Genomic DNA, 27,146 nt, shown 5'->3' with positions numbered 1-27,146 from the left:
ACACCACACACAGATAGACACACAAACACATGCACACACACACACACACACACACACTAATAGCCACACTATGTATCTCACAATCACCACACGTAACCCTCAAGCTGACCCAGTAAGCACTATGTGCACATTCCCTGGCTACCTCTGAGGATGTTCTCATTAATCCTCAGATGCTGACCTCTGACCTATACAGTGATCCCCACACACACTCACACAGAACTCCATTCACCCTGACTGTTAATGACCCTCAGCAATACTCATGTTATGTAATGACATGTAACACACAGCACTGTTGAGTGCATTAGCACATTGCTAACATGTCAGACTCAAAATGCAAATAATGAAACATGAACATACCTCGTTCACCTTTGAGGCCTGCAGTGGAAAAAAAGAGAGGAAGAGACGAGTTAGACTGATTCAAACCGTTCAGTCAAACATCAACATATAAAAACACATTTTCTGAGGCATGAAGACTGATTTATAAAGGGCTTGTATGGTTCCTGTTAACCTGGTGATCCTCTGGGCCCGTTCTCTCCCTGCCTGCCCGGGGATCCGTCCCTGCCTTGGGGCCCCTTAGCGCCAGGCAGCCCTTGGAACCCTCTCTCCCCAGAGGGACCTGGAGGACCAGGCAGGCCTAGGGTGGTGGGAGGCAATGACAACAATGTTAATAACTTAATATTCCTTTTTTTTTATTCACATTTCAATAGTTGAATAATCAATACACGTTATAATTTAAATATTACGTATTTATTTAAGTTATTTAAGTCATTTAATAATTGAAGTAACTTTAATAATTGACATTATATTTAACTGAAAAAAATCAAAGTTGACCCAAAGACGGCCTGTTAGGGAACATAGAAACCATTCCAGACAAAACTACTGTAACGATACAGTGGAGGAGTTTTCTCACTCAGATATGTCACTGAATGAGGTATTACGAAATTATAATACATTGTTCCCTCCGGACACAGAAGCATCAGATTATTTGAACACTGAGACGTGTGTAACCCGAGAAGACTCGAGGAGTGTTATGAAAGACTGCACAACAGACAGACACACTAATAGCAGGCCAACATTTAACGTGAGACTCACATATTACACAAATAGACACTGTTAGTTTTAATTAGTGGATTATTAATGTTGTTGTAATCATCAGTCTGTTTCTTGGTGTTGTTCGATGGGCCTCTGTGTTTATTGTAGCTAACACCGTTCTGTATGTTGACACGTGGGTGCAAATGTGTTACTTGAGACTTTACATATGCACCAGTGTTCATTGTGTCCTTATACCCACTGGATGTGCTGTCTTGTAGACTGGTCAAGTATAGACAGGATAAGGTTAGTCTAGCGTTTAAGACACATTACGGTTTTAGTTCAGTTTTACCAAAAGCTGTGTACCATTCAAACCTCTAACCAACTGCACACCTACAAAGCAGAACATGTGAGAGAGAGAGGATAAGTTTAATCAAAAATATCAATATATATTTGTCAACATGAACTCAGAAAATACTCTGTGTCAATGTAAATCCTCTCTAAATGAATATGCTTTATATTTTCAAACCATGCATTGTTTAATTTCTGTAGTTACTACGTTGGATCTAGATCAGGGCTCTCCAACCCTGTTCCTGGAGAGCTACCGTCCTCTAGGTTTTCACTCCAAACCTAATCAAGTGCCACTCCCACTGGGCAAAAACTGGTTGAATCAATGTTGTTGCCATGTAATTTCAAACAAGAAAATCAATGTGGAAAACTGATTGGATAATCAACATTTTTATCTAAATCCAATGACATGGTGAGTTGTTTTAACATTGAATTCCTGTTAAATGACAAGTCAACCAAATGTAAATCAAAACCAGACGTTGAACTGATGTCTGTGCCCAGCGGGTTGATTCTAATAACTAGCTGGTTGATAAGCTGAACCAGGTTAGTTCCACCTGGGGTTGGAGTGAAAACCTACAGGAGGGTATCTCTCCAGGAACAGGGTTGGAGAGTCCTGGTTTAAACCTACAGGAGGGTATATCTCCAGGAACAGGGTTGGAGAGTCCTGGTTTAAACCTACAGGAGGGTATATCTCCAGGAACAGGGTTGGAGAGTCCTGGTTTAAACCTACAGGAGGGTATCTCTCCAGGAACAGGGTTGGAGAGTCCTGGTTTAAACCTACAGGAGGGTATCTCTCCAGGAACAGGGTTGGAGAGCCCTGGTCTAGACCATAATCTCTCTGAAAGGAATACAGTGTCAAGTCAACATACTCACCGGTCAGGTCCTGTTCCAAAAGATTCTGGAACTCAGTGAGGATGTGACTGACAGACGAGTTGAGGTTCTTGATCTTCCCGTGGATCCCGTCCAGCTGAGTGGTCTGGATGCTCTTAATAATCCCTCCATGGGAGATGACCGTGGCGTTCAGACCATTCACACAGTTCCACAGGCCCGACATGTGCTTGTTCAGCCCCTCCTTGATCCTCTGGAGCGAGTCAGAGACGCCGTCCAGCCGTCCGCACACGCCCTCCATCTTGGACAGCCTCTTCTCCAGGCCGTCGCCAGATCGCTTGCAGTCGCCCACCTCCACCACTAGGGTGCTCTCGAAGCGTCGCACATCGCGATCCACCCCGTCGAGGCGGTCGCGGCTCTTCTCGATGTGCTCAGTCACCTCCTGCTGTATCTTGTCCAGCTCAGAGATGATCTTGTCTTTGGTGTTGCCCAGGTCCGTGATGACACTGCCGTGTTTCTGCACTGTGTGCTCCAGGCCCCTCAGCGTGTCGTTGATGGAGCTAAAGGTCAGGATGACCTCGGAGAGCTCGCCCTGCAGGGACTTGAGGTGGCCGTTGTTGGACGTGCCTCCGATCACACTGTGGCCGTCCAGGGGCTTCTCAGGTTCATCCAGGCCTCGTCCTCCAGTGCCACCTCCTGTTGTTGGGGTCTCCAGGTGGATCTTACACTGGTTGCTACATTTCCCCACCTCCTCCCGGAGTTCCGCCACCTCTTCCTGTAGGGTGGAGCACACCTGGGAGCAAAAGCTTTGGTCCGAATCCACCCGGTTCCGGATGGCGTTGATGTCCTTCTCCCAGCGGTTCAGGGTGTGGTTCTTCAGCTTCTTGAACTCGTCTTCCACTCTTCCACAGACGTCGCAGTCATCCATGCCACGCCCGAGCGTCTCAACTTCTGTGACGATGCGGTTGAAGTGCTCGCCATTGTTTCCGGTCAGGGCTTTGATCTTGCGGATGTCGTGGCTGAGGTCCAGCACCTTGTCCATGAGGGAGTCGCCCGAGACGGACAGGTCCTTGATCCGTGTGTCGAAGCGTCGGATCTCGTCCTCATTGGCCACCACCCTCCAGGTGATAGACTTCACAGTGTCTCCATCGTAATCGTTTCCTCCGTCCCCTCCAGCTCCTCCCCATCCTCCTCCGGTTCCCCCTGTTCCTCCATCTCTCCTTCCTTCAGTTCCTGTTCCTCCTGTATCTCCCCTTCCTCCTTCCCCTGCTCCACCTCCAGCTCCTCCCCATCCTCCTCCGATTCCCCCTGTTCCTCCATCTCTCCTTCCTTCAGTTCCTGTTCCTCCTGTATCTCCCCTTCCTCCTTCCCCTGCTCCACCTTCAGCTCCTCTCCCTCCCATTCCCCCTGTTCCTTCGGTTCCTCTACTTCCTCCTCCATCTTCTCTTCCACCTCCTCTAACTCCTCCTCCTCCAGCTTCTCCTCCTGTTCCTCCACAGCCACAGTCAGTCAGACTCTTGTCTAGTAGCGCCGTGGAGTTCTCCAGGTGGGTCAGCTTCTTGTCGTGGTCCGACACGAGGTCCTTTACAATGCCCACGTCTAGCTCTATGTCGCCGATGCGGTATCCCTGGTCGTCAAAACGGTCCAGGAACACGGTCCTGAGGTCACCCAACTCACGGTTGAAGTAGTCCTTCAGGTCTTTCTCTGTCTCCTCTGTGTGCTGCATTGTGCTGTTCACCCACCTCTCAAGGTCCCTCAGACGACCGTCCAGCCTGTCCTCTATCACCCTGGGTAACCCGCTGCCACCTCCAGGGCCAAAGCCACCACTTCCAGGGCCAAAGCCACCTCCACCTCCTGGCAAACCTCCACCTCCATTACTACCACCGCCACTGCCCAGCTCCTTATCCAGGCGGTTTTGGATGACATCGTAGTTCTCTGATATGGAGCTGATCTTCCTTTCAGCATCTGTGACCCTGTACTTGAGGTCGGTGACAGAATCGCAGCAGCCCTGGGAGCGCGTCACCTCGCGGCGCAGGCCATCCAGGCTCTGGCGATATCGTCCATCCACGGCATTCAGCTGCTTCTCCAGTGCACGGATCCGCTCCCTGTCCTCCTGCTGCTGTCTCCGCAGGTCCTCAACCCCCGACTGGCAGGAGGAGCAGGACAGAGACACCCTTCTCTCCAGCTCCCTCAGGATCTCCTCTTTCAGCGTGTTGAGCTTCCCACCGCTAATCCCACCGGTGCCTCCAGAGGAGTCGCCAGTGCCACCACCAAGATCATTCCCACCGCCGCCATTCCCGTTGACCAGGTGGTTGTTGATGCTGACCAAGGTCTTGTCGTGAGCCTGGGTCCTGTTGTCCAGCTGGTCTAGTTTGGTCTGGATGCTGTGGATGGTGTCCTTAATCTCCGGCTGGGCCGCGTCCGCTGGGGCCTTGGTGCCACCACCACTGAAACCCGGTTTGCGCATCTCCTCCTGGAAGCGTTCGTTCATGCCCCTCAGTGTGGACTGCAGGTCCTGGAGGTCCTTGGTTAGGCTCTGGATCTTGTCCTCCAGCTGCCGCGTCTTGTCGCTGTCGCCTCGCCCTGGAACACAAACAGAATATTATTATACTTATATTATAAGAGGATGACAGCTCCCATGAAAAATGGAGAAGACAAGGACTGAAGAGGAGGAAGAGGAAGAGGGAGAGCAGGAACATAAACATCCACCCACCGTCTCCTCCACTCTGCCCTCTGTGACCTGTGTCGGTTCCGGTCTGTCCCGGTCGGGACGGTTTGGGTCTGGCTGTAGCGATCTGGGTCCCCGACCCTCCGCTCGGCCCTTCACTACAGTCATCTCCGGTGTAACCATGGCAACACTTCCACTCCATGTCCGTCACCATCTTGTAGGCCACCTTGTACCGCGGCTTCATATACGTTCGATACCTGTTGAGAATCAGAGACAACGACAACAATGGTGAAGTGATTTACAATGAGGTTGTCTCACCTTTCTTAGTTGAATACACTTATTGTTGGTCGCAGTGGATAAGAATAGGAGTGTTAACTAAATGTAAATGTTATTGACACTACGTAATTATAATTGGTCAGGGGTGGTAATTGTCAACTTATTGTACATCTGCCTTTGGCCCCTGACACGTTGACCAAAGTTTTGTAAAAAATGTGGCTCAGTTGGTAGAGCAACGCCAGGGTTGTGGGTTTGATTCCCACGAGGGACCAGTACGAAAATGTATATATTCACTACGGTAAGTAGCTCTGGATAAGAGTGTCTGCTAAAGGACGTAAATGTATCAATAATAATGTAATCTATAACACCACTAGCCATTGGCAGAATTCAACATTCGTTCTAATTTTAACAGGCTTTTTTTTATACCACTTCACACATTTTGTTTATTTAATATCTGTTATTTCCAAGTTGAACTGGAGTTCCTACCACTGAGTTTCAATAGGCCTGTTGGCTATTCTGTTGGCCTGAACTCTTGAAACTGCACTCTCAGCCAAAGACCTTTATGGAGAATGTTTATGCATCTCAAACCAAAACGCACTCATTACAGGCCACAAAGCCAAGTAACAAGCATTTTCTCCCTAATTACGTTTGCATTTCATTTGAGATTTTCACATCGTTCCCAGGCTCGGAGGCATGAAAACAAAACGTAAACATCGGAGGCTGGTTTCTGCCCTGACGGGCAGTTTGCTGTAACTCTAATCCTCACTGAATACCAACGTTAATTAAATCATTTACTGGGGAAACTATTCAGACCTCAACATGTTTGCAATTAATCCACCAGCTCCTTCTCCACTCTAGTGTTTAACATAGTATCAGAAACATCTGTTACTGTCACACCCTGATCTGTTTCACCTATCTTGTGACTGTCTTCACCCCCCTCCAGGTGTCACTTATGTTCCCTGGTGTATATATCCCTGTGTTTCCTGTCTCTCTGTGCCAGTTCGTCTTGTATGCCTTTCAAGTCAACCAGCATTTTTCACGTACTCCTGCTTCTATTCTCTTTTGCTAGTCCTCCCGGTTTTTGACCCTTGCCTGTTTCTGGACTCCGTACCCACCTGCCTGACCATTCTGCCTGCCACTCTGTACCTCCTGGACTCTGAATTGGTTTTGACCTTTTGCCTGTCCACGAACATTCTCTTGCCTACCCCTTTTGGATTGTTTAATAAATATCAAGACTCAAACCATCTGCCTCCCGTGTCTGCATCTGGGTCTCGCCTTGTGTCCTTATAGTCACTCTCTACTGTAAAAGACTTAGGCATGGTAGGCATGCATCGCAATCTCCTGTTACCCAATCATGTCATCTAAAGGAGCACTGCACTTCATTGCGCACATCTGTGATAACTGTCTAAACATATTGAATTACTGTACGAACATACGCAATACACAAGTCAAATGGCCCAGTGTTTACATTAACCTCATCGACCTCAGGCTGTAGCAAATGTACTGTATGCTGCAATGGAGTGTGGAAGCCAAACGTCAAAATTAGATCCTGATTGTCAAACAATTAGAACAGACAAACAAACAAACAAATAGTCTCCAAATTTAGCTTGGACTGCGTTCAGAAGAAACCCTTTTAAATTTGAAGAAATGTTTCACAATGACTCCCCCTGCACATGAACAGGCATGTATTGTTCTATTTCCTGTGTATGTACTGTATTCTTCAGGCTCATACACAGACATCTGCTTCCCAGCTGTGAAGTAGAGAGAGAGAGAGAGAGAGAGAGACAGACAGACAGAGAGAGAGAGAAAGAGAGAGAGAGAGAGCGCGAAAAAGAGAGACAGAGAGCACGAGAGGCAGAGAGACAGACAGAAAGAGAGACAGAGAGAGAGACACAGAGAGGGAGAGAGAGCGAGAGTTAGAGACAGAGATAGAGAGAGACACACAGAGAGAGAGAGACAGAGAGAGAAACAGAGAGAGAGAGAGAGAGAGACAGAGAGAAAGGGATATAGTATGGGTTTCAGATTAGTCAGAAAGGAATATTTGTTACATTTAGTGAGTCGTCACGTCTGTCTCTCTATCTCTCTTTCTCAATATTTACATTAACCTTATCGAAACTCAGGCTGTGTTTTAATTGGTTAGCTAGCCATAGTTCATAGCCCCCCCCCCCCCCCCCCCTCTGATGGATGAGAATACTCTGTATGCAAATCCCTGAATGAAGTCCTCAGGCTGTAGCAAATGTACTGTATGCTGCAATGGAGCGTGGAAGCCAAACTCCAAAATGAGATCCTGATTATCAAACAATTAGAACAGACAAACAAACACACGCTCCACACAGACTCAGACAGAGAGAGAGACAGCGCAAGAGAGAGAGAGAGAGAGACAGAGACAGAGACAGCGACAGTGACAGAGAGAGAGACAGACAGAGAGAGAGCGACAGACAGAGAGAGAGCGACAGACAGACAGACAGACAGACAGACAGACAGACAGACAGACAGACAGACAGACAGACAGACAGACAGACAGACAGACAGACAGACAGACAGACAGACAGACAGACAGACAGACAGAGACATAGAGAGGGAGAGACAGAAAGAGAGACAGACAGAGAGAGAGAGAGAGAGAGAGAGAGACAGAGAGAGAGAGAGACAGAGAGAGACAGACACAGAGAGAGAGAGACAGAGAGAGAGAGAGAGAGAGAGAGAGAGAGAGAGACAGAGAGAGACAGAGAGAGAGAGAGAGAGACAGAGAGAGATAGACAGAGAGAGAGAGAAAGAGAGAGAGAGACAGAGAGAGACAGAGAAAGAGAGCGAGAGAAAGGGATATAGTATGGGTTTCAGATTAGTCAGAAAGGTCCTGATTTCACAGGAATATTTGTTACATTTATTTAGTGAATCGTCACATCTGTCTCTCTCTCTCTCCCTCTCTCTACCTCTCTCAATTAAATTAAATTATATTTGCTTTATTGGCATGACGTAACAATGTACATATTGCCAAAACTTACTTTGGATATTTACAATATTAAGATAATAAGAATATAATTGTCAACAGGACAACAGTAACAACAATAACCAAGGGTCAAAATAACCATACATTGAACAATAACAATAAGGATACAGTAGAGGACATGTGCAGGTTGATTGGTCTGTTAGACACTGTCTCTCATCTTATGGCAGGCAGCAATGTAGTGCGCTGCCAACCCACAGCTCTCTGTGTCCTCCCCCAACAGGACGGGTAGCCTATTCTCATCAGAGAGGTCTTTGAACCCTTGAATAACGGTTTCGAATTTTGGGAAATGACACTCTAATTGTTTATATTTTTTACATTTTGTCAGGAAATGCAGCTCTGTCTCAGGTTTTGCTGTTGTGCAGTGGTTGCACAGCCTTTCCTCTACAGGGAGCCAGGTTTTCCTGTGTCTACCCTTCTCAATGGCAAGGCTGTGCTCACTGAGCCTGTACTTTATCAAGGTTTTTCTAAGGTTTTGATCAGTAACCACGGTCAAATAGTTAACGACGATGTACTGTCTATTTAGGGCCAGATATCACTGCATTTTGCTTTGTACTTGTGTTTCCCAATAAGCAATATAATTTTGTTTTGTTTGTGTTGTAATTTGTTTTATTCTGATTGATTGGATGTTCTGGTCCTGAGGCTTCAGTGTGTTAGTAGAACAGGTTTGTGAACTCAGCAACAGGACCAGCTGGATGAGGGGACTCTTTCTTTGCTCAGCTCTTGGCATTGCAGGAATTGGTAATGATATGAGAGGGGGGTCACTGTATTTAAGATGTTTCCAAAACTTAATTGCTCTTTTTTGAGGTTTTATTATTAGTGGATATTGGCCTAATTCTGCCCTGCATGCATTGTTTGTAGTTTTCCTCTGGACATGTAGGAGAATCTTACAGAACTCTGCATGCAGGGTTTCAATGGGGTGTTTGTCCCATTTGGTGAAATCTTGTTTTGCAAGTGGACCCCACACCTCGCTGCCATTAAGTGCAATTGGTTCAACGACATATTCAATTCATTTTAGCCAAATTTTAATAGGTATTTCAATTTGAATTTGCTTTTTAATGGCGTAGAATGCCCTGTGTGCTTTCTCTCTCAGTTCATTCACTGCCTCATTAAGGTGCCCAGTTGAGCTTATTTTTTAACCTAAGTAAATGTAGTGTGTGCAGTGCTCTATATAATTTGTACCAATTGAGAACTTTGGTCTAATTCCCTGAGATCTGGATCTTCTCTGGAAAATCATTATTTTAGTATTTTGGGGGTTTACTGCCAGGGCCCAGGTCTGGCAGTACTGCTCTAGCATGTCCAGGCTCTGCTGTATGCCATGTGCTGTGGGTGACAGCAGGCATAGATCATCTGCGAAGAGCAGGCATTTAACCTCTGAATTGCGGAGACTAACACCAGGGGCTGAGGATTTTTCTAGAATAGATGCCAATTCGTTGACGTAAAAATTGAAGAGTGCAGGGCTCAGATTGCAACACTGGCGAAGGCCCCGCCCCTGGTTAAAGTATTCTGTTCTTTTCTTGCCAATTTTAATGCTGCACGTAATGCCAGTATACAGTTGAAGTCGGAAGTTTACATACACCTTAGCCAAATACATTTCAACTCAGTTTTTCACAACTCCTGATATTTAATCAGAGTAAAAATTCCATGTCTTAGGTCAGTTAGAATCACACACTTTATTTTAAGATTCTGAAATGTCAAAATAATAGTAGGTACAATGTTTATTTCAGCTTTTTTTTCTTTCATCACATTCCCAGTGGGTCAGAAGTTTAGATACACTCAATTAGAATTTGGTAACATTGCCTTTAAATTGTTTAACTTGGGTCAAACGTTTCAGGTAGCCTTCCACAAGCTTCCCACAATAAGTTGGGCGAATTTTGGCCCATTCCTCCTGACAGAGCTGGTGTAACTGAGTCAGGTTTGTAGGCCTCCTTGCTCGCACACACTTTTTCAGTTCTGCCACAAATGTTCTATAGGACTGAGGTCAGGGCTTTGTGATGGCCACTCCAATACATTGACTTTGTTGCCCTTAAGCCATTTTGCCACAACTTTGGAAGTATGCTTGTGGTAATTGTCCATTTGGAAGACCCATTAGCAACCAAGCTTTAACTTCCTGACTGATGTCTTGAGATGTTGCTTCAATATATCCACATAATTTTTCGTCCTCATGATGCCATCTATTTTGTGAAGTGCATCAGTCCCTCGTGCAGCAAAACACCCTCTGAAAATGATGCTGCCACCCCCGTGCTTCATGGGTGGGATGGTGTTCTTTGGCTTGCAAGCCTCACCCTTTTTCCTCCAAACATAACGATGGTCATTATGGCCAAACAGTTTCATCAGACCAGAGGACATTTCTCCAAAAAGTACGATCTTTGTCCCCATGTACAGTTGCAAACCGTAGTCTGGCTTTTTATTTTTTTGGAGCAGTGGATTCTTCCTTGCTGAGCGGCCTTTCAGGTTATGTCGATATAGGACTCATTTTACTGTGGATATAGATACTTTTGAGCATGTTTCCTCCAGCATCTTCACAAGGTCCTTTGCTGTTGTTCTGGGATTGATTTGCACTTTTCGCACCAACGTACGTTAATCTCTAGGAGACAAAACGCGTCTCCTTCCTGAGCAGTATGATGGCTGCGTGGTCCCATGGTGTTTATACTTGCATACTATTGTTTGTACAGATGAATGTGGTACCTTCAGGCATTTGGAAATTGCTCCCAAGGATGAACCAGACTTGTGGAGGTCTACAATTTTATTCTGAGGTCTTGGCTGATTTCTTTTGATTTTCCAATGATGTCAAGCAAAGAGGCACTGAGCTTGAAGGTAGGCCTTGAAATACATCCACAGGTACACCTCCAATTGACTCAAATGATGTAAATTAGCCTATCAGAAGCTTCTAAAGCCATGACATCATTTTCTGGATTTTTCCAAGCTGTTTAAAGGCACAGTCAACTTAGTGTATGTTAACTTCTGACCCATTGGAATTGTGATACAGTGAATTATAAATTAAATAATCTGTCTGTAAACAATTGTTGGAAAAATGACTTGTGTCATGCAAAAAGTAGATGTTCTAACCGACTTGCCAAAAGTAGTTTGTTAACAAGAAATCTGTGGAGTGGTTGAAAAACGAGTTTTAACGACTCCAATCTAAGTGTATGTAAACTTCCGACTTCAACTGAACATTGATTTAATTATGTCATATGTTTTACCCCCTACACCACTTTCAATAACTTTGTAGAACAGTCCTGTATGCCAAATAGAATCAAATGCTTTTTGGAAGGTGATAAAGCAAGCGTATATTTTGGTATTATTTTGGTGGACATGTTTATCTATCAGGGTGTGTAGGGTCGTGTGATGATTTGGTATAAATCCAATTTGGCTTTTACTCAAGCCATTGTGCTTGAGTAAAAGTTTAGAAATCTTACATTTATAATACTACAGAAAACCTTCACCAGGTTACTGTTCACACAAATGCCTCTGTAATTGTTAGGGTCAAATTTGTCTCCGTTCTTAAAGATTGGGGTTATGAGTCCTTGATTCCAGATGTCAGGGAAATAACCTACATTCAGGGTCAAATTAAACAGTTTTAATATAGCCAATTGAAATTTTGCGCTAGTAAATTTGAGCACCTCATTTAGGATGCTATCAGGTCCGCATGCTTTTTTTAAATTTGAGGGCCTGAAGTTTCTTATAGAGCTCCTGGTCAGTAATTGGGGAGTCCAATGGATTTTGATTGTCCTTTATAGCTTTTTCTAATCCATTCAACTTCTCATGAATTTGTCGTTGCTCTGCGTTTGTGTCAATTTGAACGGTGTTGTAGAGTGTTTTAAAATGGGTTGTCCATATGTCACCATTTTATATCACTAATTCCTCATTTCGATTTTTTGATTTTTTTTAGAATTTTGCCAGAAGTTGTTTGTGTTTATGGACTCATCAATTAGTGTCAGCTGCTTGCTGTTGTACTGTCCTTTTTTGGTTCTGAGTTTTAAAGTCTCACAGTAATGAAGGCATAATTCACCATTATTTGGGTCTCTGTGCTTTTGGTTGGATAGTGTTCTAAGTTCTATGTCCTCTCTCTATCTCCCCCTCTCTCTCTCGGTCTGTCTTTCTCTTTCTCTCCCTGTCTGTCTGTCTCGCTCTCTCACACAACTGTCTCCCCGTTCAGTTCGTTCCATAAGCAGCATGACAAACTAGGTTACTTTCTCTCCCAGTGACGAGTGAGAATGGAAAAATAGTCGGAGTGGTAAGTCAGCAGTGTGTTGTTCTGGTTGTGATGACTGGAATGGAGCGCCCGTGTGTGTGTGTGTGTGTGTGTGTGTGTGTGTGTGTGTGTGTGTGTGTGTGTGTGTGTGTGTGTGTGTGTGTGTGGTGTGTGTGTGTGTGTGTGTGTGTGTGTTGTTTGAAGGTGTCGGCTTAAGCTTTACCAGCTGGAGTTAAATGTGTGTGTGTGTGTGTGTGAGTATATGTGTGTGTGTATGTGTGTGTGTGTGCGCGTGTGTGTGTATTTGATGTTTGTGTGGGAATATGAGTGTGTGTTTGTGTGTGTGAAAATGTGTGTGTGTGTGAGTATATGTGTGTGTGCGTGTTTGTGTGTGTGTGTGACTATATGTGTGTGTGCGTGTTTGTGTGAGTATATGTGTGTGTGCGTGTTTGTATATGTGTGTGTGAGTATATGTGTGTGTGTGTGTGTGTGTGTGTGTGTAGATGTGTGTGTGTGTGAGTAGATGTGTGTGTGAGTAGATGTGTGTGTGAGTAGATGTGTGTGTGTGTGTGTGTGTGTGTGTGTGTGTGTGTGTGTGTGTGTGTGTGTGTGTGTGTGTGTGTGTGTGTGGGGGGAGGGAAGCATACTCACGTCACCATACGGGAACACTGCGTGCCCCAGGAGCAGGGGTGGTAGTCAGGCTTCACGTAGGTCTCCACTCCATCCTCCACCACACAGCTCACGGTCTTCTTCACTACATACGCACACCAGTTTCTACAGGGAGGGAGAGAGAGAGGGTCAGTCATATACATTCATACTGTACATACGCGCACCAGTTTCTACAGGGAGGGAGAGAGAGAGGGTCAATCATATACATTCATACTGTACATACACACCAGTTTCTACAGGGAGGGAGGGAGAGAGGGTCAATCATATACATTCATACTGTACATACACACCAGTTTCTACAGGGAGAGAGAGAGAGAGAGAGAGAGAGAGGGTCGATCATATACATTCATAGTGTACATACACACACCAGTTTCTACAGGGAGGGAGAGAGAGGGTCAGTCATATACATTCATACTGTACATACGCACACCAGTTTCTACAGGGAGAGAGAGAGAGAGGGTCAGTCATATACATTCATACTGTACATACACACACCAGTTTCTACAGGGAGGGAGAGAGAGAGGGTCAGTCATATACATTCATACTGTACATACACACACCAGTTTCTACAGGGAGAGAGAGAGAGAGAGAGGGTCAGTCATATACATTCATTCTGTACATACACACACCAGTTTCTACAGGGAGGGAGGGAGAGAGGGTCAGTCATATACATTCATACTGTACATACGCACACCAGTTTCTACAGGGAGGGAGAGAGAGAGAGAGGGTCAGTCATATACATTCATACTGTACATACGCACACCAGTTTCTACAGGGAGGGAGAGAGAGAGGGTCAGTCATATACATTCATACTGTACATACACACACCAGTTTCTACAGGGAGAGAGAGAGAGAGAGAGAGGGTCAGTCATATACATTCATTCTGTACATACACACACCAGTTTCTACAGGGAGGGAGGGAGAGAGGGTCAGTCATATACATTCAAACTGTACATACGCACACCAGTTTCTACAGGGAGGGAGAGAGAGAGAGAGGGTCAGTCATATACATTCATACTGTACATACGCACACCAGTTTCTACAGGGAGGGAGAGAGAGAGGGTCAGTCATATACATTCATTCTGTACATACGCACACCAGTTTCTACAGGGAGGGAGAGAGAGAGGGTCAGTCATTTACATTCATACTGTACATACGCACACCAGTTTCTACAGGGACGGAGAGAGAGGTTTGAGGGTCAGTCAAATACAGTTGAATTCAGAAGTTTACATACACTTAGGTTGGAGTCATTAAAACTTGTTTTTTCAACCACTCCACAAATTTCTTGTTAACAAACTATAGTTTTGGCAAGTCGATTAGGACATCTACTTTGTGCATGACACAAGTAATTTTTCCAACAATGGTTTACAGACAGATTATTTCCACCACGAAGCCGTCATACCGCTCAGGAAGGAGACGCGTTCTGTCTCCTAGAGATGAACGTACTTTGGTGCGAGAAGTGCAAATCAATCCCAGAACAACAGCAAATTACTTTGTGAAGATGCTGGAGGAAACAGGTACAAAAGTATCTATATCCACAGTAAAACAAGTCCTATATCGACATAACCTGAAAGGCTGCTCAGCAAGGAAGAAGCTACTGCTCCAAAACCGCCATAAAAAAGCCAGACTACAGTCTGCAACTGCACATGGGGACAAGGATCGTACTTTTTGGAGAAATGTCCTCTGGTCTGATGAAACAAAAATATAACTGTTTGGCCATAATGACCATCTTTATGTTTAGAGGAAAAAGGGGGATGCTTGCAAGCCGAAGAACACAATCCTATCCGTGAAGCACGGGGGTGGCAGAATCATGTTGTGGGGGTGCTTTGCTGCAGGAAGGACTGGTGCACTTCACAAAATATATGGCTTCATGAGGGAGGAAAAGTATGTGGATATATTGAAGCAACATCTCAAGACGTCAGTCAGGAAGTTAAAGCTTGGACGCAAATGGGTCTACCAAAAGGACAATGACCCCAGGCATACTTCCAAAGATGTGGCAAAATGTTTTAAGGACAACAAAGTCAAGGTTTGGAGTGGCCATCACAAAGCCCTGCCTTCAATCCTATGGAAAATATGTGGGCAGAATTGAAAAAGTGTGTGCGAGGAAGGAGGCCTACAAACCTGACTCAGTTACACAAGCTCTGTCAGGAGGAATGGGCCAAAATTCACCCAACTTATTGTGGGAAGCTTGTGGAAGGCTACCCGAAACGTTTGACCCAAGTTAAACAATTTAAAGGCAATGCTACCAAATACTAATTGAGTGATTGTACACTTCTGACCCACTGGGAATGTGATGAAAGAAATAAAAGCTGAATTAAATCATTCTCTCTACTATTATTCTGACATTTCACATTCTTAAAATAAAGTGGTGATCCTAACTGACCTAAAATAGCAAATTTCTACGAGGATTAAATGTCAGGAAATGTGAAAAACTGAGTTTATATGTAGTTGGCTCAGGTGTATGTAAACTTCCGACTTCAACTGTACATCCATACGCTCAGAGGTCAGATATTGCATACAAACAAATAATTTCAATGACAGTTTGGGATGAGAAATGGAGAGAGAGATGGGGTGTAAAACTCCATTTATGCCTGCAGGATGAGTCAAGTTCATAGTCTTGTCATATGTAGGAATACAAATACATGGAAAGGCAAATACAGTATTGCACTCTAATATTTGACCAGGATATCAAGTACTGGTTCCTCTCACAACAAAAGAGAGCTAATATCTCCTGTCATAACTAACATAGGGGTTGCAGCACTGTGCAGAGAGGGACATATTGCACTACAGTAAAAAGCACTGCATCCCAAAATGCACTACTTTCCATAGCAGCCCCAGGGCTGGTTGTGGCTGGGGCCGCTATGGCCTTGTAAAAAACTGGGTGCAACAGAGAAATGAGCTGTGTAGTCAGTGTGTAGTCAGTGTAGGGTCAGTTTGCTGCAGTCACTGTCCCCTGCAGAGTGAACCAACTCTGTGGTCACACTATCAGGAGCAGGGCTCTGGGCGCTCAGACACATGCATCTGGCAGAGCTTCACACAGATAGACACTGGGATGGAACACTGGGATGGAAGCGGGGGCGCCGGGACGGAACGCCGAGATGGAACACCGAGACGGAACGCCGGGATGGAACGCCGGGATGGAACACAGAGATGGAACGCTGGGATGGAACACCGAGATGGAACGCTGGGATGGAACACCGAGATGGAACGCCGGGACGGAACGCCGGGATGGAACACCGAGATGGAACGCCGGGACGGAACGCCGGGATGGAACACCGAGATGGAACGCTGGGATGGAACACCGAGATGGAACGCTGGGATGGAACACCGAGATGGAACGCCGGGACGGAACGCCGGGATGGAACACCGAGATGGAACGCCGGGACGGAACACCGGGACAGAACCGTGGGACAGAACACTGGAACGAAACGCCAGGATGGAACCAATATAACACTGAGATACAGTTGCAGCCAGGCAGTAAAAAGTTGATTGTTGTGATCTGTTGTGCAACATAGCTCTCTATCATCTCTCAGTGATAGGTTGTGGTGCATCTTTACCGCTGTACTTTTTAGTACACACAACTGACTGGGACAGAACACTGAACCAGAACACTGACAGAGAAGACAACACCAGGAACACACTAGGAACTGTTCTGAAACAAACAAAAATGCTCAGACATTCAATGGTGAGAGTGGGCCCACTGAAACCAACCCGTTCCGTAACTTTATGCAAACAATGGGACACTAAAGCACACTGGGCCACTAGACGACACTGGGCCACTAGACGACACTGGGTCACTAGAACACACTGGGCCAGTAGAACACACTGGGCCACTAGAAAACACTGGGACATTGGGCCACTAGAACACACTGGGCCACTAGAACACACTGGGACACTAGACGACACTGGGCCACTAGAACACACTGGGACACTAGAACACACCGGGACACTAGAACACACCGGGACACTAGAACACACCGGGACACTAGAACACACTGGCACACTAGACGACACTGGGCCACTAGAACACACTGGGCCACTAGACGACACTGGGACACTAGACATCACTGGGCCACTAGAAGACACTAGGACACTAGAAGACACTGGGCCACTAGACGACACTGGGCCACTAGAACACACTGGGACACTAGACGACACTGGGACACTAGAACACACTGGGCCACTAGAAGACACTGGGCCACTAGAACACACTGGGACACTAGAACACACTGGGACACTGGGGGACACTGGGCCACTAGAAGACACAGGGACACTAGAAGACACTGGGCCACTAGAAGACACTGGGCCACTAGAACACACTGGGACACTAGAACACACTGGGACGCTAGAACACACTGGGACGCTAGAACACACTGGGACACTAGAACACACTGGGACACTAGAACACACTGGGAAACTAGAACACACTGGGACACTAGAACACACTGGGACACTAGAACACACTGGGGCACTAGAACACACTGGGACACTAGAACACACTGGGATGCTAGAACACACTGGGACACTAGAAGACACTGGGACACTAGAAGACACTGGGACACTAGAACACACTGGGACACTAGAACACACTGGGACACTAGAACACACTGGGACACTAGAAGACACTGGGACACTAGAACACAATGGGATGCTAGAACACACTGGGACACTAGAAGACACTGGGACACTAGAAGACACTGGGACACTAGAACACACTGGGACACTAGAACACACTGGGACGCTAGAACACACTGGGACACTAGAAGACACTGGGACACTAGAACACACTGGGACACTAGAACACACTGGGACACTAGGACACTAGAACACACTGGGACACTAGAACACACTGGGACACTAGAACACACTGGGACACCACAAGACACTGGGACACCACAAGACACTGGGACACCACAAGACACTGGGACACTGGGAAACTAGAAGACACTGGGACACTAGAACACATTGGGACACTAGAAGACACTGGGACACTGGAACACACTGGGACACTGGGACACTGGGAAACTAGAAGACACTGGGACACTAGAACACTAGAACACACTGGGACACTAGAACACACTGGGACACTAGAACACTAGACACACTGGGCCACTAGAACACACTGGGACACTGGGGGACACTGGGCCACTAGAAGACACAGGGACACTAGAAGACACTGGGCCACTAGAACACACTGGGACACTAGAACACACTGGGACACTAGAACACACTGGGACACTAGAACACACTGGGACGCTAGAACACACTGGGATGCTAGAACACACTGGGACACTAGAACACACTGGGACACTAGAACACACTGGGAAACTAGAACACACTGGGACACTAGAACACACTGGGACACTAGAACACAATGGGACACTAGAAGACACTGGGACACTAGAAGACACTGGGACACTAGAACACACTGGGACACTAGAACACTAGAACACACTGGGACACTAGAACACACTGGGACACCACAAGACACTGGGACACCACAAGACACTGGGACACCACAAGACACTGGGACACTGGGAAACTAGAAGACACTCGGACACTAGAACACATTGGGACACTAAAAGACACTGGGACACTGGAACACACTGGGACACTGGGACACTGGGAAACTAGAAGACACTGGGACACTAGAACACTAGAACACACTGGGACACTAGAACACACTGGGACACCACAAGACACTGGGACACCACAAGACACTGGGACACCACAAGACACTGGGACACTGGGAAACTAGAAGACACTGGGCCACTAGACGACACTGGGCCACTAGAACACACTGGGACACTAAAACACACTGGGACACTAAAACACACTGGGACACTAGACAACACTGGGACACTAAAACACACTGGGACACTAGAAGACACTGGGACACTAGAAGACACTGGGACACTAGAAGACACTGGGACACTAGAACACACTGGGACACTAGAAGACACTGGGACACTGGAACACACTGGGACACTGGAACACACTGGGACACTGGGAAACTAGAAGACACTGGGACACTAGAACACACTGGGCCAGTAGAACACACTGGGCCACTAGACGACACTGGGCCACTAGACGACACTGGGCCACTAGACGACACTGGGCCACTAGACGACACTGGGACACTAAAACACACCGGGACACTAGAACACACTGGGCCACTAGACGACACTGGGCCACTAGACGACACTGGGCCACTAGAACACACTGGGACACCAGAACACACTGGGACACCAGAACACACTGGGACACTGGGAAACTAGAAGACACTGGGACACCAGAAGACACAGGGACACCAGAACACACTGGGACACTGGGCCACTAGAAGACACTGGGCCACTAGAAGACACTAGAACACACTGGGACACTAGACCACACTGGGCCACTAGAACACACTGGGACACTAGAACACACTGGGACACTAGAAGACACAGACACTGGGACACTAGAAGACACTGGGACACTAGAAGACACTGGGGCACTAGAAGACACAGGGGCACTAGAACAAACTGGGACACTAGAACACACTGGGACACTAGAACACACTGGGGCACTAGAACACACTGGGACACTAGAACACACTGGGATGCTAGAACACACTGGGACACTAGAAGACACTGGGACACTAGAAGACACTGGGACACTAGAACACACTGGGACACTAGAACACACTGGGACGCTAGAACACACTGGGACACTAGAACACACTGGGACACTAGAAGACACTGGGACACTAGAACACACTGGGATGCTAGAACACACTGGGACACTAGAAGACACTGGGACACTAGAAGACACTGGGACCCTAGAACACACTGGGACACTAGAACACACTGGGACGCTAGAACACACTGGGACACTAGAAGACACTGGGGCACTAGAACACACTGGGACACTAGAACACACTGGGACACTAGAACACTAGAACACACTGGGACACTAGAACACACTGGGACACTAGAACACACTGGGACACCACAAGACACTGGGACACCACAAGACACTGGGACACCACAAGACACTGGGACACTGGGACACTAGAACACAATGGGATGCTAGAACACACTGGGACACTAGAAGACACTGGGACACTAGAAGACACTGGGACACTAGAACACACTGGGACACTAGAACACACTGGGACGCTAGAACACACTGGGACACTAGAAGACACTGGGACACTAGAACACACTGGGACACTAGAACACACTGGGACACTAGGACACTAGAACACACTGGGACACTAGAACACACTGGGACACTAGAACACACTGGGACACCACAAGACACTGGGACACCACAAGACACTGGGACACCACAAGACACTGGGACACTGGGAAACTAGAAGACACTGGGACACTAGAACACATTGGGACACTAGAAGACACTGGGACACTGGAACACACTGGGACACTGGGACACTGGGAAACTAGAAGACACTGGGACACTAGAACACTAGAACACACTGGGACACTAGAACACACTGGGACACTAGAACACTAGACACACTGGGCCACTAGAACACACTGGGACACTGGGGGACACTGGGCCACTAGAAGACACAGGGACACTAGAAGACACTGGGCCACTAGAACACACTGGGACACTAGAACACACTGGGACACTAGAACACACTGGGACACTAGAACACACTGGGACGCTAGAACACACTGGGACGCTAGAACACACTGGGACACTAGAACACACTGGGACACTAGAACACACTGGGAAACTAGAACACACTGGGACACTAGAACACACTGGGACACTAGAACACACTGGGACACTAGAAGACACTGGGACACTAGAAGACACTGGGACACTAGAACACACTGGGACACTAGAACACTAGAACACACTGGGACACTAGAACACACTTTGACACCACAAGACACTGGGACACCACAAGACACTGGGACACCACAAGACACTGGGACACTGGGAAACTAGAAGACACTCGGACACTAGAACACATTGGGACACTAAAAGACACTGGGACACTGGAACACACTGGGACACTGGGACACTGGGAAACTAGAAGACACTGGGACACTAGAACACTAGAACACACTGGGACACTAGAACACACTGGGACACCACAAGACACTGGGACACCACAAGACACTGGGACACCACAAGACACTGGGACACTGGGAAACTAGAAGACACTGGGCCACTAGACGACACTGGGCCACTAGAACACACTGGGACACTAAAACACACTGGGACACTAAAACACACTGGGACACTAGACAACACTGGGACACTAAAACACACTGGGACACTAGAAGACACTGGGACACTAGAAGACACTGGGACACTAGAAGACACTGGGACACTAGAACACACTGGGACACTAGAAGACACTGGGACACTGGAACACACTGGGACACTGGAACACACTGGGACACTGGGAAACTAGAAGACACTGGGACACTAGAACACACTGGGCCAGTAGAACACACTGGGCCACTAGACGACACTGGGCCACTAGACGACACTGGGCCACTAGACGACACTGGGCCACTAGACGACACTGGGACACTAAAACACACCGGGACACTAGAACACACTGGGCCACTAGACGACACTGGGCCACTAGACGACACTGGGCCACTAGAACACACTGGGACACCAGAACACACTGGGACACCAGAACACACTGGGACACTGGGAAACTAGAAGACACTGGGACACCAGAAGACACAGGGACACCAGAACACACTGGGACACTGGGCCACTAGAAGACACTGGGCCACTAGAAGACACTAGAACACACTGGGACACTAGACCACACTGGGCCACTAGAACACACTGGGACACTAGAACACACTGGGACACTAGAAGACACAGACACTGGGACACTAGAAGACACTGGGACACTAGAAGACACTGGGGCACTAGAAGACACAGGGGCACTAGAACAAACTGGGACACTAGAACACACTGGGACACTAGAACACACTGGGGCACTAGAACACACTGGGACACTAGAACACACTGGGATGCTAGAACACACTGGGACACTAGAAGACACTGGGACACTAGAAGACACTGGGACACTAGAACACACTGGGACACTAGAACACACTGGGACGCTAGAACACACTGGGACACTAGAACACACTGGGACACTAGAAGACACTGGGACACTAGAACACACTGGGATGCTAGAACACACTGGGACACTAGAAGACACTGGGACACTAGAAGACACTGGGACCCTAGAACACACTGGGACACTAGAACACACTGGGACGCTAGAACACACTGGGACACTAGAAGACACTGGGGCACTAGAACACACTGGGACACTAGAACACACTGGGACACTAGAACACTAGAACACACTGGGACACTAGAACACACTGGGACACTAGAACACACTGGGACACTGGAAGACACTGGGACACTAGAAGACACTGGGACCCTAGAACACACTGGGACCCTAGAACACACTGGGACACTAGAACACACTGGGACGCTAGAACACACTGGGACACTAGAAGACACTGGGGCACTAGAACACACTGGGACACTAGAACACACTGGGACACTAGAACACTAGAACACACTGGGACACTAGAACACACTGGGACACCACAAGACACTGGGACACTGGGAAACTAGAAGACACTGGGACACTAGAACACATTGGGACACTAGAAGACACTGGGAGACTGGAACACACTGGGACACTGGGACACTGGGAAACTAGAAGACACTGGGACACTAGAACACTAGAACACACTGGGACACTAGAACACACTGGGACACTAGAACACTAGACACACTGGGCCACTAGAACACACTGGGACACTGGGGGACACTGGGCCACTAGAAGACACAGGGACACTAGAAGACACTGGGCCACTAGAACACACTGGGACACTAGAACACACTGGGACACTAGAACACACTGGGACACTAGAACACACTGGGACGCTAGAACACACTGGGACGCTAGAACACACTGGGACACTAGAACACACTGGGACACTAGAACACACTGGGAAACTAGAACACACTGGGACACTAGAACACACTGGGACACTAGAACACACTGGGACACTAGAAGACACTGGGACACTAGAACACACTGGGACACTAGAACACTAGAACACACTGGGACACTAGAACACACTGGGACACCACAAGACACTGGGACACCACAAGACACTGGGACACCACAAGACACTGGGACACTGGGAAACTAGAAGACACTCGGACACTAGAACACATTGGGACACTAAAAGACACTGGGACACTGGAACACACTGGGACACTGGGACACTGGGAAACTAGAATACACTGGGACACTAGAACACTAGAACACACTGGGACACTAGAACACACTGGGACACCACAAGACACTGGGACACCACAAGACACTGGGACACCACAAGACACTGGGACACTGGGAAACTAGAAGACACTGGGCCACTAGACGACACTGGGCCACTAGAACACACTGGGACACTAAAACACACTGGGACACTAAAACACACTGGGACACTAGACAACACTGGGACACTAAAACACACTGGGACACTAGAAGACACTGGGACACTAGAAGACACTGGGACACTAGAAGACACTGGGACACTAGAACACCCTGGGACACTAGAAGACACTGGGACACTGGAACACACTGGGACACTGGAACACACTGGGACACTGGGAAACTAGAAGACACTGGGACACTAGAACACACTGGGCCAGTAGAACACACTGGGCCACTAGACGACACTGGGCCACTAGACGACACTGGGCCACTAGACGACACTGGGCCACTAGACGACACTGGGACACTAAAACACACCGGGACACTAGAACACACTGGGCCACTAGACGACACTGGGCCACTAGACGACACTGGGCCACTAGAACACACTGGGACACCAGAACACACTGGGACACCAGAACACACTGGGACACTGGGAAACTAGAAGACACTGGGACACCAGAAGACACAGGGACACCAGAACACACTGGGACACTGGGCCACTAGAAGACACTGGGCCACTAGAAGACACTAGAACACACTGGGACACTAGACCACACTGGGCCACTAGAACACACTGGGACACTAGAACACACTGGGACACTAGAAGACACAGACACTGGGACACTAGAAGACACAGGGACACTAGAAGACACTGGGGCACTAGAAGACACAGGGGCACTAGAACAAACTGGGACACTAGAACACACTGGGACACTAGAACACACTGGGACACTAGAACACACTGGGACACTAGAACACACTGGGACACTAGAACACACTGGGGCACTGGGACACTAGAACACACTGGGACACTAGAACACAGTGGGACACTAGAACACACTGGGACACTAGAATACACTGGGACACTAGAATACACTGGGGTACTAGAACACACTGGGACACTAGAACACACTGGGACACTAGAACACACTGGGACAGCAGAAGACACTGGGACACCAGAAGACACTGGGACACCAGAAGACACTGGGACACCAGAAGACACTGGGACACTGGGAAACTAGAAGACACTTGGACACTAGAACACACTGGGACACTAGAAGACACTGGGACACCAGAAGACACTGGGACACCAGAACACACTGGGACACCAGAACACACTGGGACACCAGAAGACAATGGGACACCAGAACACACTGGGACACCAGAACACAGTGGGACACTCGAAGACACTGGGCCACTAGAACACACTGGGACACTAGAACACACTGGGACACTGGGAAACTAGAAGACACTGGGACACTAGACGACACTGGGACACTAGACGACACTGGGACACTAGAAGACAATGGGACACTAGAAGACACTGGGACACACTGGGACACTGGGAAACTAGAAGACACTAGGACACTGGGAAACTAGAAGACACTAGGACACTGGGAAACTAGAAGACACTGGGACACTAGAACACACTGGGACACTAGAACACACTGGGGCACTAGAACACACTGGGACACTAGAACACACTGGGACACTAGAACACACTGGGACACTAGAACACACTGGGGCACTAGAACACACTGGGGCACTAGAACACACTGGGGCACTAGAACACACTGGGACACTAGAACACACTGGGACACTAGAACACACTGGGACACCAGAACACACTGGGCCACTAGAACACACTGGGACACTAGAACACACTGGGGTACTAGAACACACTGGGACACTAGAACACACTGGGGCACTAGAACACACTGGGACACTATAACACACTGGGACACTAGAACACACTGGGACACCAGAACACACTGGGCCACTAGAACACACTGGGACACTAGAACACACTGGGGTACTAGAACACACTGGGACACTAGAAGACAGACACTGGCACACTGGGAAACTAGAAGACACTGGGACACTAGAACACACTGGGACACTAGAACACACTGGGACACCCAAAGACACTGGGACACCAGAAGACACTGGGACACCAGAAGACACTGGGACACTAGAACACACTGGGACACTAGAACACCAGACCAATCTCAGGAAGCCAACATCACACCATTAACTCCCAGGCAAATACAGCATCTCAGGTTTCCCCCCTGTTTGGTTGAAGTCTGTCAGGTAAGATCAACAAGCAGACCACACTGTGTGGGACAGGAGAGGAGAAGAGGAGGAGAGGGAGAGAGGAAAGGATAGAAGAGGAGGAGAGAAGGAGAGATACGGATAGAAGATGAGCATAGGAGGATAGGATAGGATAAGAGAACAGGAGAGGAAAGCAGGAGAAACTTGCAGACTTGTTTACGCTGCTGTGCGTTTTGTTGCCGATCTTACTTTGCTACCTGACGGTTTTTTACTTTTTCATTACCGTATATTTTTACTTTTTCCCTCACTCTACTTTTTTCATTCATACTTTTATTTTTTCCCTCACTCAACTTTTTTCATTGAACTTTTTCACCCCGGAGGTTTTATCTGGACATGGTTCGTCAGGACTTCAAACAGCCGAAGCTAAGTAACATTAACATGATGCCTTCTAATTGCAGTCGTTGTACTTATAATATACAGGAGAACGATCGCCTTACGGCAAGGATAGCTGTGCTGCAAGCCCAGCTTCAGACGCAATCGTTAGGCAAGGGTAATTTCAGTGTAGGAAAGGATGAAACAGCGTCTGTGCCACCAGTAAGTACAGATAGTAACGTTAGTATAAACCCCCTCGCACGGTCCCCGAAGCCGGACAACTTTCTCATGGCTTCTGGAGGGAAACGCTGTAGGAATGCTCAACCGGTGTCGCTTATTCAGCCGACAGAAACTTTCAACCGGTTCTCCCCATTAAGCGAGTCGGAGTCGGAGGCCGAGACTTCTCTGGTCTCTACTCCTCCCGTTGTGGGGTTTGAGACGCCGACGGCTCCCACCATTAGCTCTGACAAATTGAAAACCCTAGTCATTGGCGACTCCATTACCCGCAGTATTAGACTTAAAACTAATCATCCAGCGATCATACACTGTTTACCAGGGGGCAGGGCTACCGACGTTAAGGCTAATCTAAAGACGGTGCTGGCTAAAGCTAAAACTGGTGAGTGTAGAGAGTATAGAGATATTGTTATCCACGTCGGCACCAACGATGTTAGGATGAAACAGTCAGAGGTCACCAAGCGCAACATAGCTTCAGCGTGTAAATCAGCTAGAAAGATGTGTCGGCATCGATTAATTGTCTCTGGCCCCCTCCCAGTTAGGGGGAGTGATGAGCTCTACAGCAGAGTCTCACAACTCAATCGCTGGTTGAAAACTGTTTTCTGCCCCTCCCAAAAGATAGAATTTGTAGATAATTGGCCCTCTTTCTGGGACTCACCCACAAACAGGACCAAGCCTGGCCTGCTGAGGAGTGACGGACTCCATCCTAGCTGGAGGGGTGCTCTCATCTTATCTACGAATATAGACAGGGCTCTAACTCCTCTAGCTCCACAATGAAATACGGTGCAGGCCAGGCAGCAGGCTGTTAGCCAGCCTGCCAGCTTAGTGGAGTCTGCCACTAGCACAGTCAGCGTAGTCAGCTCAGCTTTCCCCATTGAGACCGTGTCTGTGCCTCGATCTAGGTTGGACAAAATTAAAAATGGCGGTGTTCGCTTTAGCAATCTCACTA

The 27,146-nt window shown here is 47.7% G+C and overlaps 1 protein-coding gene across 2 annotated transcripts in view; it reads right to left on the bottom strand.

Moving 5' to 3' along the window:
- Positions 1 to 27,146, bottom strand: part of LOC106611378 (EMILIN-1-A) — a 103,710-nt gene that overhangs the window by 9,921 nt on the left and 66,643 nt on the right. The window contains exons 2-7 of one of the 2 annotated variants that reach the window (XM_014211540.3): positions 13,000 to 13,122; positions 4,919 to 5,130; positions 2,251 to 4,788; positions 1,396 to 1,422; positions 509 to 634; positions 358 to 375 (exon numbers count right to left, since the gene is read on the bottom strand). In XM_014211540.3, coding sequence (XP_014067015.2) covers positions 358 to 375; positions 509 to 634; positions 1,396 to 1,422; positions 2,251 to 4,788; positions 4,919 to 5,130; positions 13,000 to 13,122 — 3,044 coding nt within the window. The remainder of the gene's footprint in view (positions 1 to 357; positions 376 to 508; positions 635 to 1,395; positions 1,423 to 2,250; positions 4,789 to 4,918; positions 5,131 to 12,999; positions 13,123 to 27,146) is intronic. The other variant, XM_045723689.2, reaches the window with a different exon arrangement.

This window comes from Salmo salar, chromosome 09 (genome assembly GCF_965601325.2).
Source record: "Salmo salar chromosome 09, fSalSal1, whole genome shotgun sequence".
Taxonomy (NCBI): Eukaryota; Metazoa; Chordata; class Actinopteri; order Salmoniformes; family Salmonidae; genus Salmo; species Salmo salar.
Note: the sequence above shows the minus strand (reverse complement) of the source record. Positions and strands in the feature narration are given on the sequence as shown.